This window comes from Artemia sp. Qi Xiang Cuo, chromosome 18 (assembly GCF_049724085.1).
Source record: "Artemia sp. Qi Xiang Cuo chromosome 18, ASM4972408v1, whole genome shotgun sequence".
Classification (NCBI taxonomy): Eukaryota; Metazoa; Arthropoda; class Branchiopoda; order Anostraca; family Artemiidae; genus Artemia; species Artemia sp. Qi Xiang Cuo.
Window position 1 is genome coordinate 2646361 of NC_142811.1, and position 24993 is coordinate 2671353.

The 24993-nt window shown below is 33.4% G+C and overlaps 1 protein-coding gene across 1 annotated transcript in view; it reads right to left on the reverse strand.

The window, feature by feature from the left end:
- Window positions 1–24993, reverse strand: part of LOC148941115 (trypsin-1-like) — a 433373-nt gene that overhangs the window by 284158 nt on the left and 124222 nt on the right. Inside the window, exon 5 of the mRNA XM_089104303.1 lies at window positions 4770–4911. Coding sequence (XP_088960429.1) covers window positions 4770–4911 — 142 coding nt within the window. The remainder of the gene's footprint in view (window positions 1–4769; window positions 4912–24993) is intronic.

A 24993-nucleotide genomic window follows, 5' to 3' on the forward strand; every position in this document is an offset into this window, starting at 1 on the left:
ACCTTGGAAATTTAGTTCCCAATCGATTACGCAATCATTCTCCCTGGGGATTCCATGCCCATATATGGTGCCCCGTCACGACTGACAGCACAGGTGTTCTCCCTAGGGACTCTTTGCCGATATATGGACTCCCGTAACGAGTACTAGGGTCCTTTCTACTTATTCCTCAGCTTGGTTAGACAGAAAAGGAGTTATTCCTTAATAAAAAAAGAAAAGTTTGCCTATTCCTCTTTAGTTAACTGGAGTTTCCATTATTCTCTATTAAAACATAGAATGTAAAAATGAATTAGAATGACACTTTCTTAATAAAAACAGGCAAATGCATAGTCATAGCATTAAGTAAACCTTCCTGATATTCAGGAAGTTTTGCCACGACACCTTGCGCAAAGCTCAAGACAGAGATTTGTAACCTACAAACCAGAAAATGTATGCCTCGCAACGCTTGTTTTACATTAGACTATTCGTCTATTAGTCTATTATTGAAACATATATTATAAATGTTTCACATTTCACTATTAGACTTGGTGATATTAACGTTAAGCCAGTGTTTTCGTTAAGTTATTTGAGCCTTCCTGTCGGGACTTCCGTGCAAGCTACCCGCTCGCTCACAGTTAGCCACCTGCAGAAGTGTATTTTGGCGTCATATGGTAACATTGTGGCAAAAAAACTCCGTTTTAATCGCATGATTTTAGCTAGGTTGTATAACGCAACTGCGCTGCCAAATATTCTGTATATTGCACCTTTCTGGAGAATGCTTCAGAAATCAGACATTAAGCAATTTCGGCCCTACTACCTTCGTTATGCAAAGCATCTGTCGAGACTACCTTTATGGACACGTAATTCATATATTAGCCTTCATTATAAAGCTACAGAAACATGGCAGGCCGTTATAAAACAGATTGACAATTTTAACGCAAGGCTATCGCACGAGTGGTCGGCCCTCATGTGGCAGTAGTGTCGATGTAGTGCTTTTAAGTATTTGTTGCGTATTGTTTTTTGTTTTTTTTTCTCTTTTATTTTTTACTGGATTATGTTGTACTCCGTCTTCTTGCTTTTTTTGTAGTGACGGGTTAGAAATAAATAAATAAAAATAAATTGGGCCTCTATCTGCTGTGAATAGAGATTAAAGTCCTCTAAGAGATCATGTGTTTACTTATGTATTCTCAAATGACATGCGAATAGAGTTTTCAAGTACCTTTCCAAGTTTTTTTTTAATGAATGCATCTTTAACTTCAAGAAGTCATTCACGACTTCGAGTGGCTATCAAGTGGCTTCAAGAATCATTCACGACAAATATATTACAATTATTACAAGGAATTTAGAACTAACCTTATCATTGTTTTTTATGTTTTATTGTCAATTTGAGAATAAAACTCCGCCTTCGAGTTTCTACTGTCTTAGTTAGCTTGTATGTAAGATTTTTGTTAATCTTCAAGATTAAGATACTTTTCTGAAACACAAACATAACATAAACATACCATTGGTTGACGAGACTGTGTCTAGTTAACTCGCTTCGCTCATTATTTTATAATTAACTCGTTTCTATTACACCCACTTTGCAATCTATTATTTCTGTAAGCTTGCCACAGAACAGTTCTTAAATTTGCAATCCTTTTAAAGATCTTACTTACTTAGGTCTCCTGCCAGGCACTGCTTGTTGTAGAGAGTGACGTCTGCCTCCTCCATCTGATTTGGTCCAGTGCGAGCGTTTGTGCTTCGCTCGATGTGATGTTTGCCTTCGCCAGAAACTCAGACAGTCTGTCCATGATTTTTTTGGTCGGCCTTGGGGTTGCTTCCAACAGACTTTCGTAGGGTCAAAATTAAAGATCAGCTTTGCGGGTAAGTGCAGGGGCATTTGAAGTAAGTGCCTGAACCATCGTAAGGTACGCTCAGCTGCTTGGGTAGAAAACCGAAAGTGTTTAGTAAGCTGCAGCAGCTTCTCATTACTCATTAAATGAAACCACATTAGACATTCGATCCTTCTCAGGCTCTTCGTCTGAAATAAATTGATTACCTTTATTGTTGCGGTTGATGCATGCCATGTTTTATCTCCGTAAAGCATTACAGAACCGACGAGGGTGTTGAAAATCCGCAATTTAGTTAAACGACTGATGTTTGGTTTTTGCCAAAGGTTCAGCCTACCCATGGCAGAGGTTGCTTTTGATATTGCTTGCAGCTCGGGGAGAAGCGATCCATTTGAGAAAATAGACATGATCTGAGGAACATTCTGACATCGATCAAGCGGGATCAATGAGAAAAGTTTTACGGGAACTGACAGCAGATTCATTTCACGGTAATTCGAGCAGTTGCTTCTAGAGCCTTTCCTCTTACATAAGGGGATAATGACACCATTCCACCAATCTTCAAGGATTAACTCAGTTAACCATATTATGGAGAATAGGGTTTGGAGGAAGAGAATCATTGTAGAGCCTGCATTTTTCAGCAGCTCAGAGCTTAAGCCACATACACCAGTAGTTTTATTGTCGTTGAGCCTTTTAACTGCTATTTTAATTTCAGGGAGGCTGAAGGCCTCATCTGAAGGAACATCTACTTCAGGTCTTCGACTGCTAGACTGGCTGAGACAATCATTTGGAGGCACAGACGGGCTGGTATTATTTAAGAGTGAGCAGAAGTAGTCCTTCCACTGATCAATACAGGAACCTTCATAAGAAAGAAGTGTCCCATCTCTGGATAGGACAGGTTCCAAAGTGGGAATTTCATATTTTGTTAGATCTCGGAGATGTTTAAACATGCTACCCATGTTTTTTTGGCTGCTTTTTCAATATTATCAGCTTTCTTTGCACTGAACTGAGTCTGGTCAGAGTGAATGAGTCTGTTCTGCACTGCATTGAGCTGTCTATAAGTGGCCATGTGTCCAAGGAGTCTTTCCCTCTGTCTTTGCTCTATGACCTGCAGCACTTTATTAGTTAGCCATGATTTCTTTGGAAAAGTTCTCTTGCCAACCACCAGTTATACTGCTTTGCTCGTCTGCAACTTAAAACACTTCCTGGTACCTTCACTGTCTCTATGCGTGCTAAGGAGCTCGAGGCAACTTTATACCTCAATACTATACTTCAGACGATTATCTGGCTCCCTAAGCTCCCCAATATCCTCAGCGATTGGCCCTCTTTCTGATCGTTGTGCTTGGAGGCGAAGCTGAACTTCAGCACACACAAGCGTGTTATATGCACTTCCTAGCTCTGCTTATCTGTAAGTCCAGCAGTTTTTCAGTGATGATCTCCATCGTTTAGATATATTGACGTATTCGATCAACTTCTTTGTGCAACCATTATTAATATACCACATGTACTGTTGAGGCGTTTAAAGTAGGTATTTGCGATAATAAGGTCAAAGAATTGGCATAGTTCAAGTAGGCAAAGACCATTATCATTAAGTGGGTCAGGGGCCACGCCAAACACCCATATCATCAAGCACTTTGGCGTTGAAATCACCAAGAATAAAAGTTATATCGGGAGACAGTGTCGTGAGACATCGGGTCGGAGCAGAGTAGGTCAGTAAATTAACTCACTAACAGTTAAAATAGGTAGCTTACGTTATAGACATAGTAATTAACGATTTAACGAATGAAGCAAGTTAACTAGCTAACATTTTAGTTACAATGTCTAACGTGTTAGCGAGTATTTTCAACTTTACAGTCTTTTGAGATTTTTACACAAGCAGTACACAGGTGGAATAGTATCTGGAAAAGCCTTTAGAGTTGAAACAGGTGGCAAAACCCAACCATCCTAAAATATCCAGCCAAACTACAGTGTACATAGGAAATACGGCTTTTATTCATTTGTTAGTCTGCTAATTTCTATGTACAATACTTTAACGAGTTAATTTATCTACGGATCCATTGAGTGCAGACAACTTCAATTAATGATTTTTTATTTTTATTTTTCCGATTTTTTGCACAGGTCTCATGTCCCACAATCCTCGTGAAGATCTCTAAAGTCAACTTGTGCAGTAAAAACCACGCGTTGAGCTACTGACAAAACCAACTCAAAAATGGTTTTCCTGTAAAATTCTTCAATAAAACCCTTACATCAATAGCGGTTCTAGGCCTGGGGAGTAATGGCAACCCCCCTCCAATTATTTTTTATATCTGACATTAAGTTCCATGTTTTATCAGTTGGTAAATAACATAAGCAAAGGATCTGCTATAATCAGAGCTATTAAAATCCAGGTCTATGGGCTAAGTCATTTTTGTAGTCTGGATTCAATGAAGAAAGGTCAAATGTATGAGAGGTGAAACCGATAGCACAGGATGTAAGCTTGATGGCCTTAACTAAAACTAAATAGTACGGCCTTATTTAAAAACTAATAAGTTTTATAAACGTCTTAGGATTACGAATTCAGTCGTTGTTTCTGAAGAAAATTCTAGTTTTTAATTATTTTCATGATTGTCACTAAAATTGTTAGTTAGGGTAGCAGCTTACTGATTTTGTGACCCATAAGCGTATACCTCAGCCTATTTTTTTCTGAGTTCCTAGATGGCATGATATTTTTTCTCATAATAGTAGGATTTACTCTCGGTCTTTTTTTCCGTCGGCATTATTGACTTTTGTTGTCGCAGCATAACGGTCTTAGGAATTGGTGATTCAATACTACAATTAATAAAAGGATGTATAATTATGCCATTTTCTGAGTACCAAAATAACCAATCACCATACCCAATTCTGCTTTTATATATCATGCGTATAGACTGTAGCATGCCACCATCTGTATCAAAATAGAAACCTAACTTCTACTTTACTTTTACATACCTCCTTTAGAGACTGTTCCAAAACCAGCAACGATGACAGGAACTTTGTCCAGATTTTCTTTTCCAGAAGCGACACACATTGGTATCAACTTATCTGTAAACGTTACAGGTCTCTCCAAATGAATAAGTGCTATGTCATTTTTCTGAAAGAATAGTTTCAGCACTATAAACATATCCTGGATAATACTAAAATAAACAAAAAATCAAACAACAAATATTGGCAAGTATTCAGTAAAGTGTCAAGGGCATCGAAATACAAACATTTTTTGCCTCCAGGATTAATCTTCAGTCTGTTACCCGAAAACCATGCATGATTTTCATGAAAAGTCTTTTTTTTTATGTTGTTAAAACATTACGCAGTTTGTAGGACAGTATCACTTTATCAATGTTGCCGCATTGAAATTTGAAGCAAAATTAATTAGTTGAATAATGGAAAACTTTTTGTCCGTTAAATTCAAACATTACCAATCTCTTGACTTATGACAACAGATACACCTTAAAAGGAAAGCAACACATTTTTGAGCTATTTGTTGCCATACTTTTTAGCTTATTTTCTTGCCAATTTTCACCCATGTGCCTTTTTTATTAAATCTGGCACCCACTACTGCCAAGATCAGCATAATTGCATATAAAGGTTAATTGTGTGTAGCAAATAACCCCATTTTTCCTGATTTTTAAAATAATCATGGTTGTATAAGTTTCCACTCAGACAATTCGAACAAATAGATTTTATTTTTACCGTCTTAGGTAGCCTACTCAAAGAGACGAAATGCATAGCGTCATTCACACTGAATCTCGTCAGTTATAAAAACACCGAACACCAGGATTTAGACTAAAAAAAGTACAAATAGTTTAATGCTTATTTTCAACGTTTTTTGCGCAAAAATTTGAGTATTCAGAATTTCATTCAGAACAACTCAATATTGAAATATGAATCTACGGCCAGCTCCAATTAGCCACACAAGGGCTGCAACAGTTTTAACCCTCACTGCAGGACTTGAGCGGGGTAGCTGGCGAAAGGTGCTAACTCTGTCACTTCCAATGGTGCCAACTCTTCACCTTATCCAAAGGTAACCGTAAGGTGTCGGCCGGTGATTACTTCAATTACTTCATGTTATGAAGCAATGTCGTCTCAGGTGAAGATACTCTTTGTGAAAGATCTTCTACCCATACTGTTTGCAGCAATTTAGTTATCAGGACCAGTAGCATACGATCAAACAATTTTTGGTTGCTCAAATAAAACAGTTGGTGGTAACAAACTTTAAATGCTGAGTGATTCGGCCTGTTTTATGGAGTACCTGAAACTCTATAAAACCAAATTTTCAAAACAGTAGATACATCAAAGAATTGACACTTTATGCTGATTTCAAATATATAAAATTCATTAAGTTTAATGTAACTCATCAAAATGTATGGCCCTGAGAAAATTTTCCTGACTTTTGAAAAAGGGAGGATTTGAATTTGGCACCAACTACCCCCTCCCCACGAAAATATCCTCTGAAAAATTCTATACGGGTGAAAATCTACCCTGGACAATTATCCTTAACCACTCCACCCATAAAATTGAGACAGAAAAGAGAAAGCAAGACACATAAAAAGAATTTTGTATAGGAATTCTGGCAAATTTCCCCAGTGTATAATTTCTCCTGACAAGTTCACCCCCTGAAAAATTTTCTCCCTATGGAACATTCCCCGTGTGAAAACCCCCAGCAGAAAATTTGTCCCCTCCCACCCTAAAATGTATACATACCTCCCAATAACAAAAATTATGCGTAAACAATGGGCAAATTTTATAGCTTAAACACCTGTCCCCTGGGGCTTTGGGGAGAGGGAATTATGTGATATCCGAAGGCATAGTTGTTGGGCCTTTCAACTATAATGAACAAAATGGGTATCTCAAAATTTTGATCGGGCGATTTTAGGAAAAATGGGCAGGGGAGGGGGCCTAGTTGCCCTCCAATATTATTGGTCGCTTAAAATTTGAATGAGCCTTCTCAGGATATTCTAGGACCATTGGTTCAATATGATCACCCCTGAAAAAAAAACAAATAAACACGCATCCATGATCTTTCTTCTGTCAAAAAACGCAAAATTCCACATTTTTGCAGATAGGAGCTTACAACCTTTAAATTATGGTTTTCTCTTACGCTGAATCTGATGGTGGAATTTTCGTTAAGATTCTATGAATTTTCGGGGGTGTTCCCCCCTTTTTTCGAAAATCAGACAAATTTTCTTAGGCTCGTAGCCTTTGATGGGTAAAACTAAACTTAATGAAAATTATATATTTGAGATCAGCACAATAAGCCAATTTGTTTGATATATCTATTGGTATCAAAATTCCATTTTTTAGATTTTCGGTTATTATTGAGCCGTGTCGCTCCTTACTTACAGTTCGTCAGCACGAGCTGTTTGATTAAATGATTTTATTTACCTTAAAGTATTTACGCTTAATCGAGAAAGACAGTTATCGGGTCAATTCAAATCTGTGTTAGGCAATGAACTTCCTGGATATGTATGGCTTTGACAGGTTAGATTAATTGAGAAAAAAAAAGAATTCTCAACTGAAATTTCGGAGCAACATTAAAAATTAAGACAAACAGAAAATATTTCCTTAATGAGGGGCTTCTCCTTCCTTGACCCTCCCATAATAGGCTAAAGTCTTCAAGTTCGTTAAAAGAACGTCTCATTCAAATTCAATGGCCCTTGTGTTTGCGCAGTTTTAATTAAAGAATTGTGATAAAAAGTCAAACTTTAGCGTATAGAGCAAGAATCAAGGAAGGGGTCGAGGCAAGTAGTATTTATTAGTAGTATGATGGAACGAAAGGCAATGGTATTTCTTGAAGTAAATTTAACTAAGAAAACAATTGTATATAGGCTATGTATAATTATTTATTATCTGTGAATTTTTGTCGAAAATGGCCCTATAATGTTTCCTGAAAATTGGCCCATAAATACAAATACAAAACGGTATAAAAATACAATAACATGAAATAAACCTTGTTTAGTGAAAGAGATTAAAAAAGGATCATTCTTTTCCCGAGCCTAAGCTGGGCTCGCTATTATTTTAGAAGGAATACGCATATAGTAGATCGTACGTAGAACGTAGTAGAACGCAAGTTAATGTCGAAAAACTATATTCATCTCCATCCAGTTATAAAGACCAATTTTTCACATGGTGGTACATCTGCCGATAAACATATCTAAAGTTTATTGGAATTTGTGTAGCTATAAGTAAAGAGCGACAATGGCTAATTGTGACCGAAACTCTGAAAAAGAGATTTTTGGCAATAATATAAATATCAAAAGAGCCAGGAGTCTCTTTGCCTTGATTAATTTTTTGTCTAATTTATTGTCCCCAAATAAATTTTTCAAAGAAAGTAAAGAGCTATGCTAAACCAAAGATGAACAGAAATAAATGCAAATAGTTTGTCTGCTTTGAAACTCTCATTAATCACTATCGATAAATAAGTGAAGCCCGACACGAACAGAGATTACAATAAATAACCCAATTTAAACTCAAAACTACAACAACCGGAGGGGTAAAGCATAGAGGGGGTAAAGCTACCGCCCTCTATGCCTTCTTTATGACCAGAACATAGTTGGTACTTTAACAAAAACAATCTTCACTTTGACCAATATATTTTTATTTTCTCAAAACATCGAAAAATTGAAAAAGAAGTTCGCCATCATAACCAGGATTAATAAAAATAACAAACGAACGTGGGTAGACTGTTTAATATAAAGTGATGCTCATTCCGGAAAGTCTTAATAATTCTAGATTTTTCGAGGTTATAGAAAATAAAATGTTTGAAATGTGTTTTGTTTTCAACATTCCTCCTCAAAAATGCCCTGAAAGCTTCAGCTTAATACTCTAAGCCGTTCGTGAGATACTACCGATACACCCTTTTGACCGCCTTTATCTGCATAATATAATTTAATTTGGTTCAACACTGCCCTCACCGCTCTCTGAAAGTTTTACCTTTTAATAAGGTTTTCTTATCATTAGCAGTAGTGCTTGTTGTAGTAGTAGTAATAACAGTACTAGTATTACTAGTAGTAGTAGTAGTAGTAGGAGTAGTAGTAGTAGTAGTAGTAGTAGTAGTAGTAGTAGTAGTAGTGGAGAGCCTGTATACAGATTTTGAATTAAGTCAACATAACCCTCAACATTTCCTGAAAATTTCTTCTTAATAGCCTTAGTAGCAATAGTAGTAGTAGTGGCAGTAGGGGTAGTAGTAGTAGTAGTAGTGATGGTTGTAGTATTAGTAGTAGTAGCAGTAGTAGTAGTATTAGTAGTAATAGTAGTAGTAGTAATAGTAGTAGTAGTATAAGTAGCAGTAGTAGTAGTAGTAGTAGTAGTAGCAGTAGTAGTAGTAGCAGTAGTAGTACCTCAATGTTAGCCTTTTTGGACTCAAAGTTTCAATCTCCCCCCCCCCCCACTTCTCCCAATAAGAAAGACTAAAGATAAACAATGGGTGAATTACATAACTTACAGCCCTCGCCCCAAGGGCTGTGGGGTGCTGTCATCCCAGAGGCATAGGTACAAATTACCTTACAAATTTGCTGAACAAAATACCTATCACAATTTTTTCTGATTTTTATGGGGGAATAGGCAATGAGTGGCTCCTTGAACTCCATTCAACCTTTAACTCTTGAAATTGGCACTACAATTTTTAATTTCCAATAAAATAAGCCTAAAGTTAAAGTTTGAATTCTGTCCCAATTCTTTAAAAACGACTCCCGAAACACTGTTTGTTTAATTGAAACAATAAGAAGTTTTTCTCTGCACAACTCTGCACAAGGCTTCCCTTGTGCAGAGTCACTAGTTTAATTTCGATAATTGTATTTTATTTCGATAGGAAAATAGACTAAATAATTCTGAAAACACATTATTTTTTATCTAAAACTCGTGTTTGAGGGGGTGGTAGCCCTCCTTCCATTTGAGAAAATCTTAACACAGAATTAAAAATGAAGGGACATTAAATGAAAAAAAAAAGTTTGAAAATGAAAGTAAAAAGCCACATTAAAGCTTAAAATGAACGGAAATTGTTCCATGTTTGAGGGTGTCTGCCTATTCCTGGATTTCCCACTCTTTACATTAAAGCTGGGCCTTTTGTCGCAATCCTTCAAGAACGACTGCTCAAACAATTTGTGGTAACCAGCTGTATGTAAGGGGCAACACGGGACAATAGTTACCAAACTCTAAACAAAGGAAATTTGATAAAGAATAATACATAAAAAGAGTCGGCTTTTTACTAGTAGTAGCCTTAGCATGACGATGGAGTATAACAAAAAGAAAATGTACATATATATATATATATATATATATATATATATATATATATATATATATATATATATATATATATATATATATATATATATATATATATATATATATATATATATATATATATATATATATATATATATATATATATAAGTAGAAAGGCCTCATGAGCTCGTGACAGCACACCATATATGGGCATAGAGTCCCTAGGAAGATGGTTTTTGTCAGTGAGAATGAAAAAACAGGATTTTTCTCACTTTGATGGATGTTTCATGGATGGTTATGTGTGTTGGTCAATTTATGGATGTTGTTATGGTTTTTGTCAGTGAGAATGAAAAAAAAGGATTTTTCTCAATTTTATTGATGTTTGATTGATGGTTATGTGTGTTGGTCAATTTATGGATGTTTTTATGGTTTTTGTCAGTGAGAATGAAAAAACATGATTTTTCTTACTTTGATGTATTTTCATGGTTTCGGTGAAATTGATTTACATAGTCGAGGGGAATTATTGATTCACGAAAGGGGAGAGAATTTTTTGAGAACTTGATATGCATAATCGCTAGGGGGATTATTGATTTACGAAAAGGGGAATAAAGAAACAAGTATGGCTTCTTTGATCTTAGGTCTGAGGGATAAACGCTCTATAGGTCAGAGAGAAAAATTAATGTTCTATTTTTAAATAAGGCTTCATTGATCTTTAGTGACAGGAATTAGAAATGACATCACTTGTTATCTTGGAATTATGCGGGAGTCTAAAGAGATAGAAATTCTGTTTTTAAATACGGCTTCACTGATCTTTAAGTCGGAGAGATAAATTGATATTCTAACGATACCATAATAGTGTAGCTAGGAACATTTATGAGATGAAGAGATTAACGCGGGAAAGGGTTTCCTAGAAATTTCAAATGTGACAGCGCAGAGATGCCAAAAACAAAAGGAACACGCTGAAATTACGTTTAGGGATTATTTGGGCGAAACCGTTTTAGACATTTTAGGGAATTATTTCGGCGAAACAGTTAGAGACATTTTAAAAAATGATTTTAGAAAATGTTTTAGAAGAGGATTTGAGGGTGAAACTCTTTGGTCGTTATAATACACAAGTTCCATTTGAACAGTGTCGTGAGGTCCCTACCCCGACCACAAAGGGCTCATATCCCCCAACCCCAACCCCAAAGGGCTCCAATCCCCCATACCCCAACCCCGAAGGAAATCCCCGGTCCTCAAAGGTCCCCCGGGCTCCCAAAGGGCCCCCACCGTCCCAAAGGCCCCTGAGACCCCATTTTTAATACTTTTTTAAGGCTTCATTATATCTTTTCAGAACAAGTTATTTTCTTAATGTCCATCCTAAACCCATTTTACAAGTTGAAATGGGCAAAACCGTTTTAGACATCTTAGGGAATTATTTTGGTGAAACAGTTAGAGACATTTTAAAAGATGATTTTAGAAGATGTTTTAGAAGAGGATTTGAGGGTGAAACTCTGTGGTCATTATAATGCACAAGTTCCATCTGAGCAGTATCTTGAGGTCCCCTACCCCAACCCCCAAGGCCCCCGGTCCCCCTAATGCACCACGAGTGCCCAAAAACCACCGGGACCCCTCCCCCCATTTTTTAAAATAATTTTTGAATTTTTTTAAAATGGTATTTTTTTAACTTTTTTACGTATCTTAAAATGACATGAAATATGCTTACGGCTCTACCAATCGTACTCTGTGCTTGTTCATAGACACGACAAGGCTTTCCCACTGGTACTCTATGGCAGGTTATCGACACTACCTAGTTTATTGCGTGCATTAAATCAGTATTTTTTACGCAGTGGAAGGATAAACACACAATTCATATCTGTAAAAAAGTGAAGATGAATTATTCGACGAAAGTATGTGCACATGATAAAATCATCATCGTGTTGAATGCTGACAAGGAGAAATACCTGAACTATGAAACGAGTGCAAGTGGTAACACTATTGGAAATGTATGCATGCGTTGTCATGACAGCGAGAAGTTAGATTCCTTTGGAGTCCCAAGAATTTCTATCATGCAAACGGTGGATATGCGAGAGTAACATTACCAGAGAAATTAGTACTCAAAGAGAATGCCAACGTAAAAATAATAGTTGATGAAGAGGGAAAACTTCTAGCTAATGGTTCTGGTAGCATGTTAGCCGTTGATAGATCTTATCGCTATCTTTCCGGTGTTAGCATTCGAATGAAAGCAAAAGGAAAAAGAAGACATGCATACAGCTGCACCAACATCATAAATCATATCTTGTCAATGTGTTAAAACTGCTATCTATGTAAAAATAATGTGACAATAGACAGTTAAATCGTAGGCAGAATAAAAACGACATTAGCAGACAATATCATCAATGAATATAAAGATGAATGGACGGAGAGTGAAGCGCAAGTGTACTAATAATGTATAATAATGTATTTAACATATTTTTATATTACTATTCTACATGTCGTTATTTCATTAAAAATACTTTATGCATTATTTTGTTAAGTGTTCATTATTTTTAGGGTATGATAGAACGTCAAACGTTCAGAATATTTATTAAAAAGGTCAGAGATGTAAGAAAAAGAATTTTAGAGATAATAATACTACTAGCAGGCTCAATTTTTCATAGAAGATAGAAAAGTTTAAGTTCTCTTCTGAATATTACCAAAGAACACAATTCCATTCTAATTTCACCAGATAAAATAAAAAGCTTCCACTTCAGTTTTAAGTTCACAAAGACATAAATATTTAAAGTTCACATCAAAAATTTTCCGTAGAAGATAGGATAAATTATACTATGATTGTGATTATTTTTCATGATGCAGCTGTAACACTGAATATTATGATGAATATGTTCTAAGAGAAGAGAAAAAGTGGTCCTTTAAGAGACAACATAAGAGGTCATTCTACGAAATGGATTTTAAACAACGAAAACCGTGGTGGAAAAGTTCTCATATATCATTTAACGATAAAACTAGGTATTGATATGCATAATGAGTTTTATATTATAATCATACAATAAATTTGTTTATACTATATTTATTTTCTCCTACTAGATATGTATAGAATAAGGATACCAGCAGAGACTTCTGTACATGAATAGTTCAGTTTGATTAGATCATCCCAATAGAGTACTAGCAGTCCACAGTCAAGTTTTCTATCAATGATAAAAAATTAATGACTCTTCTAAATATTTTTATTCACTTGAAATATCAATATTTACAATAGTTTTTAAATATATAATGTTTGGTTCAATTATCACAACTTCACTATCGTTATCCTCCACTACCATTATATCTATGAGAGGGGGTGGTATACATTCAATCTCATTATCATTTATAGGTATATCGAACAAAGGAGACATCTCCTCAAATAAATCTTCGCGTACTCTAATTGATGATAAACCTGGTGCCAATCGCTCGTCATCTACAATACACATTCGGTTCATAGCATCAATTTCTGTACTAGTACAGAGAAGAAGCTCCTCCTCCTCAACTGTGAGCTTGTCGGTAACATCAAATGATGTACTAGTACAGAGAAGAAGCTCCTCCTCCTCAACTCTGAGCTCCCGCTCGCTCCATACATCCTAAAAGATTGAGAACACTATGATCAAAAACTAGAGTTTACGGTCAAAAACCTGTATTAGTTCAGATTTTACGGGGATAGTTTATTTTCGAACCAAAGAAATGTATTTACCATAATTTTCTTACAAAAAAAACTAGAGTTCTGGTGCAGCGGTGAGTTGTAGTAGTAGTAGTAGTAGTTGAGCTAACAGTAACGACACTATTAAGATTTTGGATGAATTTATCTCTCTTTGGGCAACTAAATACAGTAATAGGATATGATAGCATCAACATTTTACATTTTTAATTTTCATGTTTTTGATTTTATATTGATGAAGAATTTAAACACAACTTCAACTAGTTTTTTTTTTTCGAAATAGATGAAAGGTCCAATACCTCAGTTAAACTAATTGGTTACTTTCTGTAAACTTATGTCTATTGATAAACTTGTTAGAGTGTCAAAAACTTTTTTCACAAGAGGACATTTTTCAACTAAAAGTAAAGAGCTACTACACTAAATCAAGCGGAAATTTTTCAACTAAAAGTAATGAGCTGCTAGACTAAATAAAAAAAATCATGAATTTATACACAGTTTTAACTAGCTAGGGCTAAATTTGTTAACGATGGATCATTGAGGACATTTTTCAACTAAAAGTGAAGAGCTACTAGACTAAATCAACGATGTGCAGAAATAATAATGAATAATTATTCAAAATTAAATTTTCTGTAAACTTTTGTTTAGTGATGAACTTGTTAGAGTGAAAAAAACTTTTTTCCCACAAGAGAACATTTTCAAGTAAAAGTAAAGAGCTGCTAGACTAAATAAAAATCATGAATTTATGAACAGTTTTAACTAGCTATGGCTAAATTTGTTAACGATGGATCATTGAGGATATTTTTCAACTAAAAGTAAAGAGCTACTAGACTAAATCAAAGATGTGCAGAAATAATAACGAATAATTGTTAAAACTTAAATTTTCTGTAAACTTTTGTCTATTGATGAACTTGTTAGAGTGACAAAAACCCTTTTTCCACAAGAGGACATTTTCAAGTAAAAGTAAAGAGCTGCAAGACTAAATAAAAAAATCATGAATTCATGCACAGTTTTAACTAACTAGGGCTAAATTTGTTAACGATGGATCATTGAGGACATTTTTCAAGTAAAAGTAAAGAGCTACTAGACTAAATCAAAGATGTGCAGAAATAATAACGAATAATTGTTCAAACTTAAATTTTCTGTAAACTTTTGTCTAGTGATAAACTTGCTAGAGTGACAAGAACTTTTTTTCCACAAGAGGACATTTTTCAACTAAAAGTAAAGAGCTACTAGACTAAATCAAAGATGTGCAGAAATAATAACGAATAATAGTTCAAACTTAAATTTTCTGTAAGCTTTTGTCTAGTGATGAACTTGTTAGAGTGACAAAAACTTTTTTCACAAGAGGACATTTTTCAACTAAAAGTAAAGAGCTATTAGACTAAATCAAGAGGACATTTTTCAACTAAAAGTAACGATCTACTAGACTAAATCAATAGGACATTTTCAACTAAAAGTAATGAGCTGCTAGATTAAATAAAAAAAATCTTGAATTTAAACAAAGTTTTAACTATCTAGGGCTAAATTTGTAAACAATGTATCATTGAGGACATATTTCAACTAAAAATAAAGAGCTACTAGAATAAATCAAAGATGTGCAGAAATAATAATGAATAATTATTCAAAATTAAATTTTCTGTAAACTTTTGTCTAGTGATGAACTTGTTAGAGTGACAAAAATTTTTTTCCACAAGAGAACATTTTTAAGTAAAAGTAAAGAGCTGCTAGACTAAATAAAAAATCATGAATTGATGCACAGTTTTAACTAACTAGGGCTAAATTTGTTAACGATGGATCATTGAGGACATTGTTCAACTAAAAGTAAAGACCTACTAGACTAAATCAAAGATGTGCAGAAATAATAACGAATAATTGTTAAAACTTAAATTTTCTGTAAACTTTTGTATATTGATTAACTTGGTAGAGTGACAAAAACTTTTTTTTCCACAAGAAGAAATTTTCAAGGAAAAGTAAAGAGCTGCAAGACTAAATTAAAACAACCATAAGTTTATGAACAGTTCTAACTAGCTCGGGCTACATTTGTTTACGAGGGATCATTGAGGACATTTTTCAACTAAAAGTAAAGAGCTACTAGACTAAATCAAAGATGTGCAGAAATAATAACGAATAATTGTTTAAACTTAAATCTTCTGTAAACTTTTGTCTAGTGATGAACTTGCTAGAGTGACAAGAACACTTTTTCCCACAAGAGGACATTTTTCAACTAAAATTAAAGAGCTACTAGACTAAATCAAAGATGTGCAGAAATAATAACGAATAATAGTTCAAACTAAAATTTTCTGTAAACTTTTGTCTAGTGATGAACTTGTTAGAGTGACAAAAACTTTTTCACAAGAGGACATTTTTCAACTAAAAGTAAAGAGCTATTAGACTAAATCAAGAGGACATTTTTCAACTAAAAGTAATGAGCTGCTAGACTAAATAAAAAAAATCATGAATTTATACACAGTTTGAACTAGCTAGGGCTAAATTTGTTAACGATGGATCATTGAGGACATTTTTCAACTAAAAGTAAAGAGCTACTAGACTAAATCAAAGATTTGAAGAAATAATAACGAATAATTATTCAAACTTAAATTTTCTCTAAACTTTTGTCTAGTGATGAACTTGTTAGAGTGACAAAAACTTTTTTTCCACAAGAGAACATTTTCAAGTAAAAGTAAAGAGCTGCTAGACTAAATAAAAAATCATGAATTTATGCACAGTTTTAACTAGCTAGGGCTAAATGTTTTAACGGTAGATCGTTAAGTACTTTGTTCGACTAAAAGAAAAGAGCTACTAAACTAAATCAAAGATATGCAGAAATAATACCGAATAATTGTTAAAAATAAAATTTTCTGTAAAATTTTGTCTAGTGTGGGACCTGGTGGATTGACATAATATTTTTTCACAAGAAGACATTTTCAACTAAAAGTAAAGAGCTGCTAGACTAAATATAAAAATCATGAATTTATGCACAGTTTTAACTAGCTAGGGCTAAATTTGTTAACGATGGATCATTGAGGACATTTTTAAACTAAAAGTAAAGACCTAATAGACTAAATCAAAGATGTGCAGAAATAATAACGAATAATTGTTCAAACTTAAATTTTCTGTAAGCTTTTGTCTAGTGATGAACTTGTTAGAGTGATAAGAACTTTTTTTTCCACAAGAGGACATTTTTCAACTAAAAGTAAAGAGCTACTAGACTAAATCAAAGATTTGCAGAAATAATAATGAATAATTGTTCAAACTTAAATTTTCTGTAAACTTTTGTTTAGTGATGAACTTGCTAGAGTGACAAGAACTTTTTTTCCCACAAGAGGACATTTTTCAACTAAAATTAAAGAGCTACTAGACTAAATCAAAGATGTGCAGAAATAATAACGAATAATAGTTCAAACTAAAATTTTCTGTAAACTTTTGTCTAGTGATGAACTTGTTAGAGTGACAAAAACTTTTTCACAAGAGGACATTTTTCAACTAAAAGTAAAGAGCTATTAGACTAAATCAAGAGGACATTTTTCAACTAAAAGTAATGAGCTGCTAGACTAAATAAAAAAAATCATGAATTTATACACAGTTTGAACTAGCTAGGGCTAAATTTGTTAACGATGGATCATTGAGGACATTTTTCAACTAAAAGTAAAGAGCTACTAGACTAAATCAAAGATGTGCAGAAATAATAACGAATAATTATTCAAACTTAAATTTTCTGTAAACTTTTGTCTAGTGATGAACTTGTTAGTGACAAAAACTTTTTTTCGCCAAGAGAACATTTTCAAGTAAAAGTAAAGAGCTGCTAGACTAAATAAAAAATCATGAATTTATGCACAGTTTTAACTAGCTAGGGCTAAATGTTTTAACGATGGATCATTGAGGACATTGTTCAACTAAAAGAAAAGAGCTACTAGACTAAATCAAAGATATGCAGAGATTATAATGAGTAATTGTTCAAACTTAAATTTTCTGTAAACTTTTGTATATTGATGAACTTGTTAGAGTGACAAAAACTTTTTTTCAACAAGAGGACATTTTCAACTAAAAGTAAAGAGCTGCTAGACTAAATAAAAAAATCATGAATTTATGCACAGTTTTAACTAGCTAGGGCTAAATTTGTTAACGATGGATCATTGAGGAAATTTTTCAACTAAAAGTAAAGAGCTACTAGACTAAATCAAAGATGTGCAGAAATAATAACGAATAATTGTTCAAACTTAAAGTTTATGTAAACTTTTGTATAGTGATGAACTTGTTAGAGTGACAAGAACTTTTTTTTCCACAAGAGGACATTTTTCAACTAAAAGTAAAGAGCTACTAGACTAAATCAAAGATGTGCAGAAATAATAATGAATAATTGTTCAAACTTAAATTTTCTGTAAACTTTTGTCTAGTGATGAACTTGTTAGAGTGACAAAAACTTTTTTTCAACAAGAGGACATTTTTCAACTAAAAGTAAAGAGCTGATAGACTAAATAAAAAAAATCATGAATTTATGCACAGTTTTAACTAGCTAGGGCTAAATTTGTTAACGATGGATCATTGAGGACATTTTTCAACTAAAAGTAAAGAGCTACTAGACTAAATCAAAGATGTGCAGAAATAATAACCAATAATTGTTCAAACTTAAATTTTCTGTAAACTTTTGTATAGTGATAAACTTGTTAGAGTGACAAAAACTTTTTTTTCCACAAGAGGAAATTTTTCAACAAAAATTAAAGAGCTGCTAGACTAAATAAAAAAAATCATGAATTTCTGCACAGTTTTAACTAGCTAGGGCTAAATTTGTGTAAAAATTCAAAATTAGGAAAGAAAACCAAACGTTCCTGTATTACCTAAGTAACACGAAAAAAAATCAAGAGTTTATGTACAGTTTTAAATTATAATTACAAAAAAAATTGTCATTCTACAGTTTTGATGTGTGTAAAATATACAAGTATCGGAATTATTCATTGAGAGAGAACCAGATTACATGGTATTATTTAAAACGATAAGAAATTCAATTTATAAAAATTCAACTGAAAGTAAGAAGCAACATCAAAGTTTATAACCGAACAGAAATTATTACGTATAAGAAAAGGGCCACCCCCTCCTCAAGACATCACTCTTTACACAACTTTTTTAGAATTTAAAAACAAAGTTTATTATTATTAAAAATATTGAATAAAACTTTTTTATTTGATTATCTGAAGCATAGTTTAATGTTTTGCTTTGAACAAACTACTTTGTTAATGCGTTACTTTTTATAAACACCAAGTATAAAGGCTTTTAATTATCTAGGTGTTTGAAAACCAAGTTCAAAACTAACGATACTGTTTAAAAAATATAGCTCCAACGCTTCGACATTGCTTAATAGAATTAAATGTTGGGAGTTTTTATCTTAGTTTTTGTATAAACCGTCTCGTTTTGTAAAAAATTATAGAAAATATATTTCTATGGTTCAAATATGTAAAATCCATAGGGGAAAATATAAATTAAAATTTAAACGTATATGAGCCATTGAAGGACCGGTGAGTTCATTTGGAGGATTCATTACTTTATATATATGTATCTATCTATGTTTCAATGTGTACTGAAATTAATGATATCAAACACTAAAAAATATGTGGTAATAGCGGCATATTTCATGTCCTTAATCAAATTAATAAATGCTGACCTATGGGATCATGGAAAACAGGTTCATTTTATGTCTTCTTTTCATTTGCATAAGACCCCCAATGTCATAAGCCATTCTATGACTTGTTTTTCAGAAATAGAGTTATTTCTATGTGAACAAAGTAACTTCATATATATAAAAGTTCTTGTCATAATATGCATATTTTTCCAAAATCGTCTGATCAATTTTAAGATGGATTTTTTTTTCTTCAACATTATTTAAATATTCAATAACTATGTACTTATAGATACAATGGACCCTTCAGGCCCGGGGGGAAAGGTTTTTAAGCTATGAAATTTATACATAATCCGGTAAAAGTTGGGATTGAAAAAGATTTGTACTCCAACTCGAAGCACAACAGTCGAGAGGGGGTTCATTTTAATTGAAAAAAGATTCTAGTGACCCTTTTAAGTAACAAAAAATAATTGGAGGACAACTAGGCTCCCCCCCTTCCACATCACCTTTTTCTAAAATCGTCTAATGGGAGCCACGGAGCCGAAGGCTAGCCAAGGTTGCGACCCACACACTCAGGGGGGGTGGAATTAGGGGATTTAACTATTCGATTTGGTTCCATCACCACCGGGGCTATGAAGACTGAGCTCCTCCCACAAGTAGGACACATACACTCATGTGAATGTTATGCTACCGAAAATTTGTAGTTGGGCCCCCCACCCCCAGGGCCACGGGAACCGAAAGCCTACCATGGGTGGGACCCCCACAACCAAGGTTAGGTAAGGTTACCTAACATTTCTAAGTGCCCCCCCCCCCACCCCTGGGGCCAAGGGGCCGAAAGCATGACACGGGTGGGACCCTCACCACCAAGGTTAGGTTAGGTTAGATTAGGTTAGGTTACCTAACATTTCTAGGTTAACTTACATCAGGTTAAGTGGCGCACCACTTAACCTGATGCAAGTTAACCTAGAAATGTTAGGTAACCTAACCTAGTCTAACCTAACCTAACCTTGGTGGTGAGGGTCCCACCCGTGTCAGGCTTTCGGCCCCGTGGCCCCGGGGGTGGGGGGCCCACCTAGAAATGTTAGGTAACCTAACCTAACCTTGGTGGTGGGGGTCCCACCCGTGGTAGGCCTTCGGTCCTCGTGGCCACGGGGGTGGGGGGCCCACCTAGAAATGTTAGGTAACCTAACCTATCCTAACCTTGGTGGTGGGGTCCCACCCGTGGCCGGCTTTCGGCTCCATGGCTGCCATTAGACGATTTTGGAAAAAAGTGATGTGGGAGGGGGGGGGGAGCCTAGTTGTCCTCCAATTTTTTTTGTTGCTTAAAAGGGTCACTAGAATCTTTTTTCAATTAGAACGAACCCCCTCTCGACTGTTGTTCTTCGAGTTGGAGTACAAGTCTTTGTCAATCCCAACTCTTACCGGCTTATGTATAAATTTCATAGCTTAAAAACCTTTCCCCCCGGGGCTGAAGGGTCCATTTTATATCTAAAGACATTGTTATTGAATATTTCAACTATGTTGAAGAAAAAAAATCCATCTTAAAATTGATTAGACGATTTTGGAAAAATTTGCACATTATGACAAGAACTTTCATATATATGAAGTTACTTTGTTCACGTAGATATAACTCTATTTCTGAAAAACAAGTCATAGAATGGCTTATGACATTTGGGGTCTTATGCAAATGAAAAGAAGACATAAAATGAACTTGTTTTCCATGATCCTATAGGTCAGCATTTATTAATTTGATTAAGGAAAGGAAATATGCCGTTATTACCGCATATTATTTAGTGTTTGATGTCATTAACTTCAGTACACATTGAAATATAGATAGATACATATATATAAAGTAATGAATACTCCAAGTGAACTCACCGGTCCTTCAATGGCTAATGTACGTTTAAATTTTAATTTATATTTTCCCATATGGATTTTACATATTTGAACCATAGAAATATATTTTCTATAATTTTTTACAAAAACGAGACGATTTATACAAAAACTAAGATAAAATATCCCAACATTTAATTCTATTAAGCAATGTCGAAGCGTTGGAGCTAATTTTTTTAAACAGTATCGTTAGTTTTGAACTTGGTTTTCAAACACCTAGATAAGTAAATGCCTTTATACTTGGTGTTTATAAAAAGTAACACATTAACAAAGTAGTTTGTTCAAAGTAAAACATTAAACTATGCTTCAGATAATCAAATAAAAAAGTTTTATTCAATATTTTTAATAACAATAAACTTTGTTTTTAAATTCTAAAAAAGTTGTGTAAAGAGTGATGTCTTGAGGAGGGTTGTGACCCTTTTGTTATACGTAATAATTTCTGTTCGTTTATAAACTTTGATGTTGCTTCTTACTTTCAGTTGAATTATTTAAATTTAATTTCTTAACGTTTTAAATAATACCGTGTAATCCGGTTCTCTCTCCATGAACAATTCCGATACTTGTATATTTTACACACATCGCAACTGTAGCATGACAATTTTTTACGTGATTATAATTTAAAACTGTACATAAACTGTTGATTTTTTGTCGTGTTACTTAGGTAATACAGGAATATTTGGGTTTCTTTCCTAATTTTGAATTTTTACACAAATTTAGCCCCAGTTAGTTAGAACTGTGCATAAACTCATGATTTTTTTTATTTAGTCTAGCAGCTCTTTACTTTTAGTTGAAAAATGTCCTATTGCGGAAAAAGAATTTTTTGTCACTAAAGTGTTCATCAATAGATAAAATTTTACAGAAAATTTAACTTTGAACAATTGTTCATTATTATTTCTTCACATCTTTGATTAGTCTAGTAGCTCTTTACTTTTAGTTGAAAAATGTCCTCAATGATCCATCGTTAACAAATTTAGCCCTAGCTAGTTAAAACTGTGCATAAATTTATGATTTTTTTTATTTAGTCTAGTAGCTCTTTACTTTTAGTTGAAAAATGTCCTCTTGGTGAAAAAAAGTTCTTGTCACTAACAAGTTCATCACTAGACAAAAGTTGACAGAAAATTTAAGTTTGAACTTTTATTCGTTATTATTTCTGCACAACTTTCATTTAGTCTAGTAGCTCTTTACTTTTATTTGAAAATAGACATCTTGTCTAAAAAAAAGTTCTTGTAACTATAACAAGTTCATCACTATACAAAAGTTTACAGAAAATTTAAGTTTGAACAATTATTCTTTATTATTTCTGCACATCTTTGATTTAGTCTAGTAGTTCTTTACTTTTAGTTGAAAAATGTCCTCAATGATCCATCGTTAACAAATTTAGCCCTAGCTAGTTAAAACTGTGCATAAATTCATGATTTTTTTTATTTAGTCTAGCAGCTCTTTACTTTTAGTTGAAAATGTCCTCTTGTGGAAAAAAAGTTCTTGTCACTCTAACAAGTTCATCACTATACAAAAGTTTACAGAAAATTTAAGTTTGAATAATTATTCGTTATTATTTCTGCACATCTTTGATTTAGTCTAGTAGCTCTTTACTTTTAGTTGAAAAATGTCATCAATGATCCATCGTTAACAATTTTAGCCCTAGCTAGTTAAAACTGTGAATACATTTATGATTTTTTATTTAGTCTAGCAGCTTTTTACTTTTACTTGAAAATGTTTTCTTGTGGAAAAAGTTTTTTTCACTCTAACAAGTTCATCACTAGACAATAGTTTACAGAAAATTTAAGTTTGAATAATTATTCGTTATTATTTCCGCACATCTTTGATTTAGTCTAGTAGCTCTTTACTTTTAGTTGAAAAATGTCCTCAATGATCCATCGTTAACAAATTTAGCCCTAGCTAGTTAAAACTGTGTATAAATTCAAGATTTTTTTTATTTAGTCTAGCAGCTCATTACTTTTAGTTGAAAAATGTCCTCTTGATTTAGTCTAGTAGCTCTTTACTTTTAGTTGAAAAATGTCCTCTTGTGAAAAAAGTTTTTGTCACTCTAACAAGTTCATCACAAGACAAAAGTGTACAGAAAATTTAAGTTTGAACTATTATTCGTTATTATTTCTGCACATCTTTGATTTAGTCTAGTAGCTCTTTACTTTTAGTTTAAAAATGTCCTCTTGTGGAAAAAAAGTTTTTGTCACTCTAACAAGTTCATCACTAGACAAAACTTTACAGAAAATTTAAGTTCGAACAATTACTCGTTATTATCTCTGCACATCTTTGATTTAATCTAGTAGTTCTTTACATTTAGTTGAAAAATGTTTTCAATGGTCCATAGTTAAGAAATTTAGTCCTATATATTTAGAACTCTGCATAAATTCATGATTTTTTTATGTTCTATATAAGCTATTTAATTATCGGTGAAAAATTTCCCTTTGTGGAAAAAAAAGTTTGTATCACTTTAAAAAGCCTCACAATATACAAAAGTTTAAAGACAATATTCTTTTTAACAATTATTCGTTATATATTATTAACATCTGTTATTTATGATAGTAGATCTTTACTTTTAGAAGAAAAATGTCCTCAATGATCCATCGTTAACAAATTTAGCCCTAGCTAGTTAAAACTGTGCATAAATTCATGATTTATAATTTAGTCTAGCAGCTCTTTACTTTTATTTGAAAATGGTTCCTTGTGGAAAAAAAGTTTTTGTCACTAACAAGTTCATCACTGGACAATAGTTTAGAGAAAATTTAAGTTTGAACAATTATTAGTTATTATTTCTACACAACTTTGATTTAGTCTAGTAGCTCTTTACCTTTAGTTGAAAAATGTCCTCAATGATCCATCGTTAACAAATTTAGTTCTAGCTAGTTAAAACTGTGTATAAATTCATGATTTTTTTAATTAGTCTAGCAGCTCATTACTTTTAGTTGAAAAATGTCCTCTTGATTTAGTCTAGTAGCTCTTTACTTTAGTTTTACTTTTATCTTTACTTTATGTCCTCTTGTGAAAAAAGTTTTTGACACTCTAACAAGTTTATCAATAGACATAAGTTTACAGAAAGTAACCTCTTAGTTTAACTGAGGTATTGGACCTTTCATCTATTTCGAACAAAAAAAAACTAGTTGAAGTTGTGTTTAAATTCTTCATCAATATAAAATCAAAAACATGAAAATTAAAAATGTAAAATGTTGATGCTATCATATCCTATTACTGTATTTAGTTGCCCAAAGAGAGATAAATTCATCCAAAATCTTAAGTGTCGTTATTTTTAGCTCAACTACTACTACTACTACTACAACTCACCACTGCACCAGAACTCTAGTTTTTTTTTGTAGGAAAATTATGGTAAATACATTTCTTTGGTTCGAAAATAAACTATCCCCGTAAAATCTGAACTAATACAGGTTTTTGACCGTAAACTCTAGTTTTTGATCATAGTGTTCTCAATCTTTTAGGATGTATGGAGTGAGTGGGAGCTCACAGTTGAGGAGGAGGAGCTTTTTATCTGTACTAGTACATCATTTGATGTTACTGACGAGCTCACAGTTGAGGAGGAGGGACTTCTTCTATGTACTAGTAAAGAAATTGATGCTACGAGCCGAATGTGTATTGTAGATGACGAGCGATTGGCACCAGGTTTATCTTCAATTAGAGTACGTGAAGATTTATTTGAGGAGATGTCTCCTTTGTTCGATATACTTATAAATGATAATGAGATTGAATGTATACCACCCCCTCTCATAGATATAATGGTAGTGGAGGATAATGATAGTGAAGTT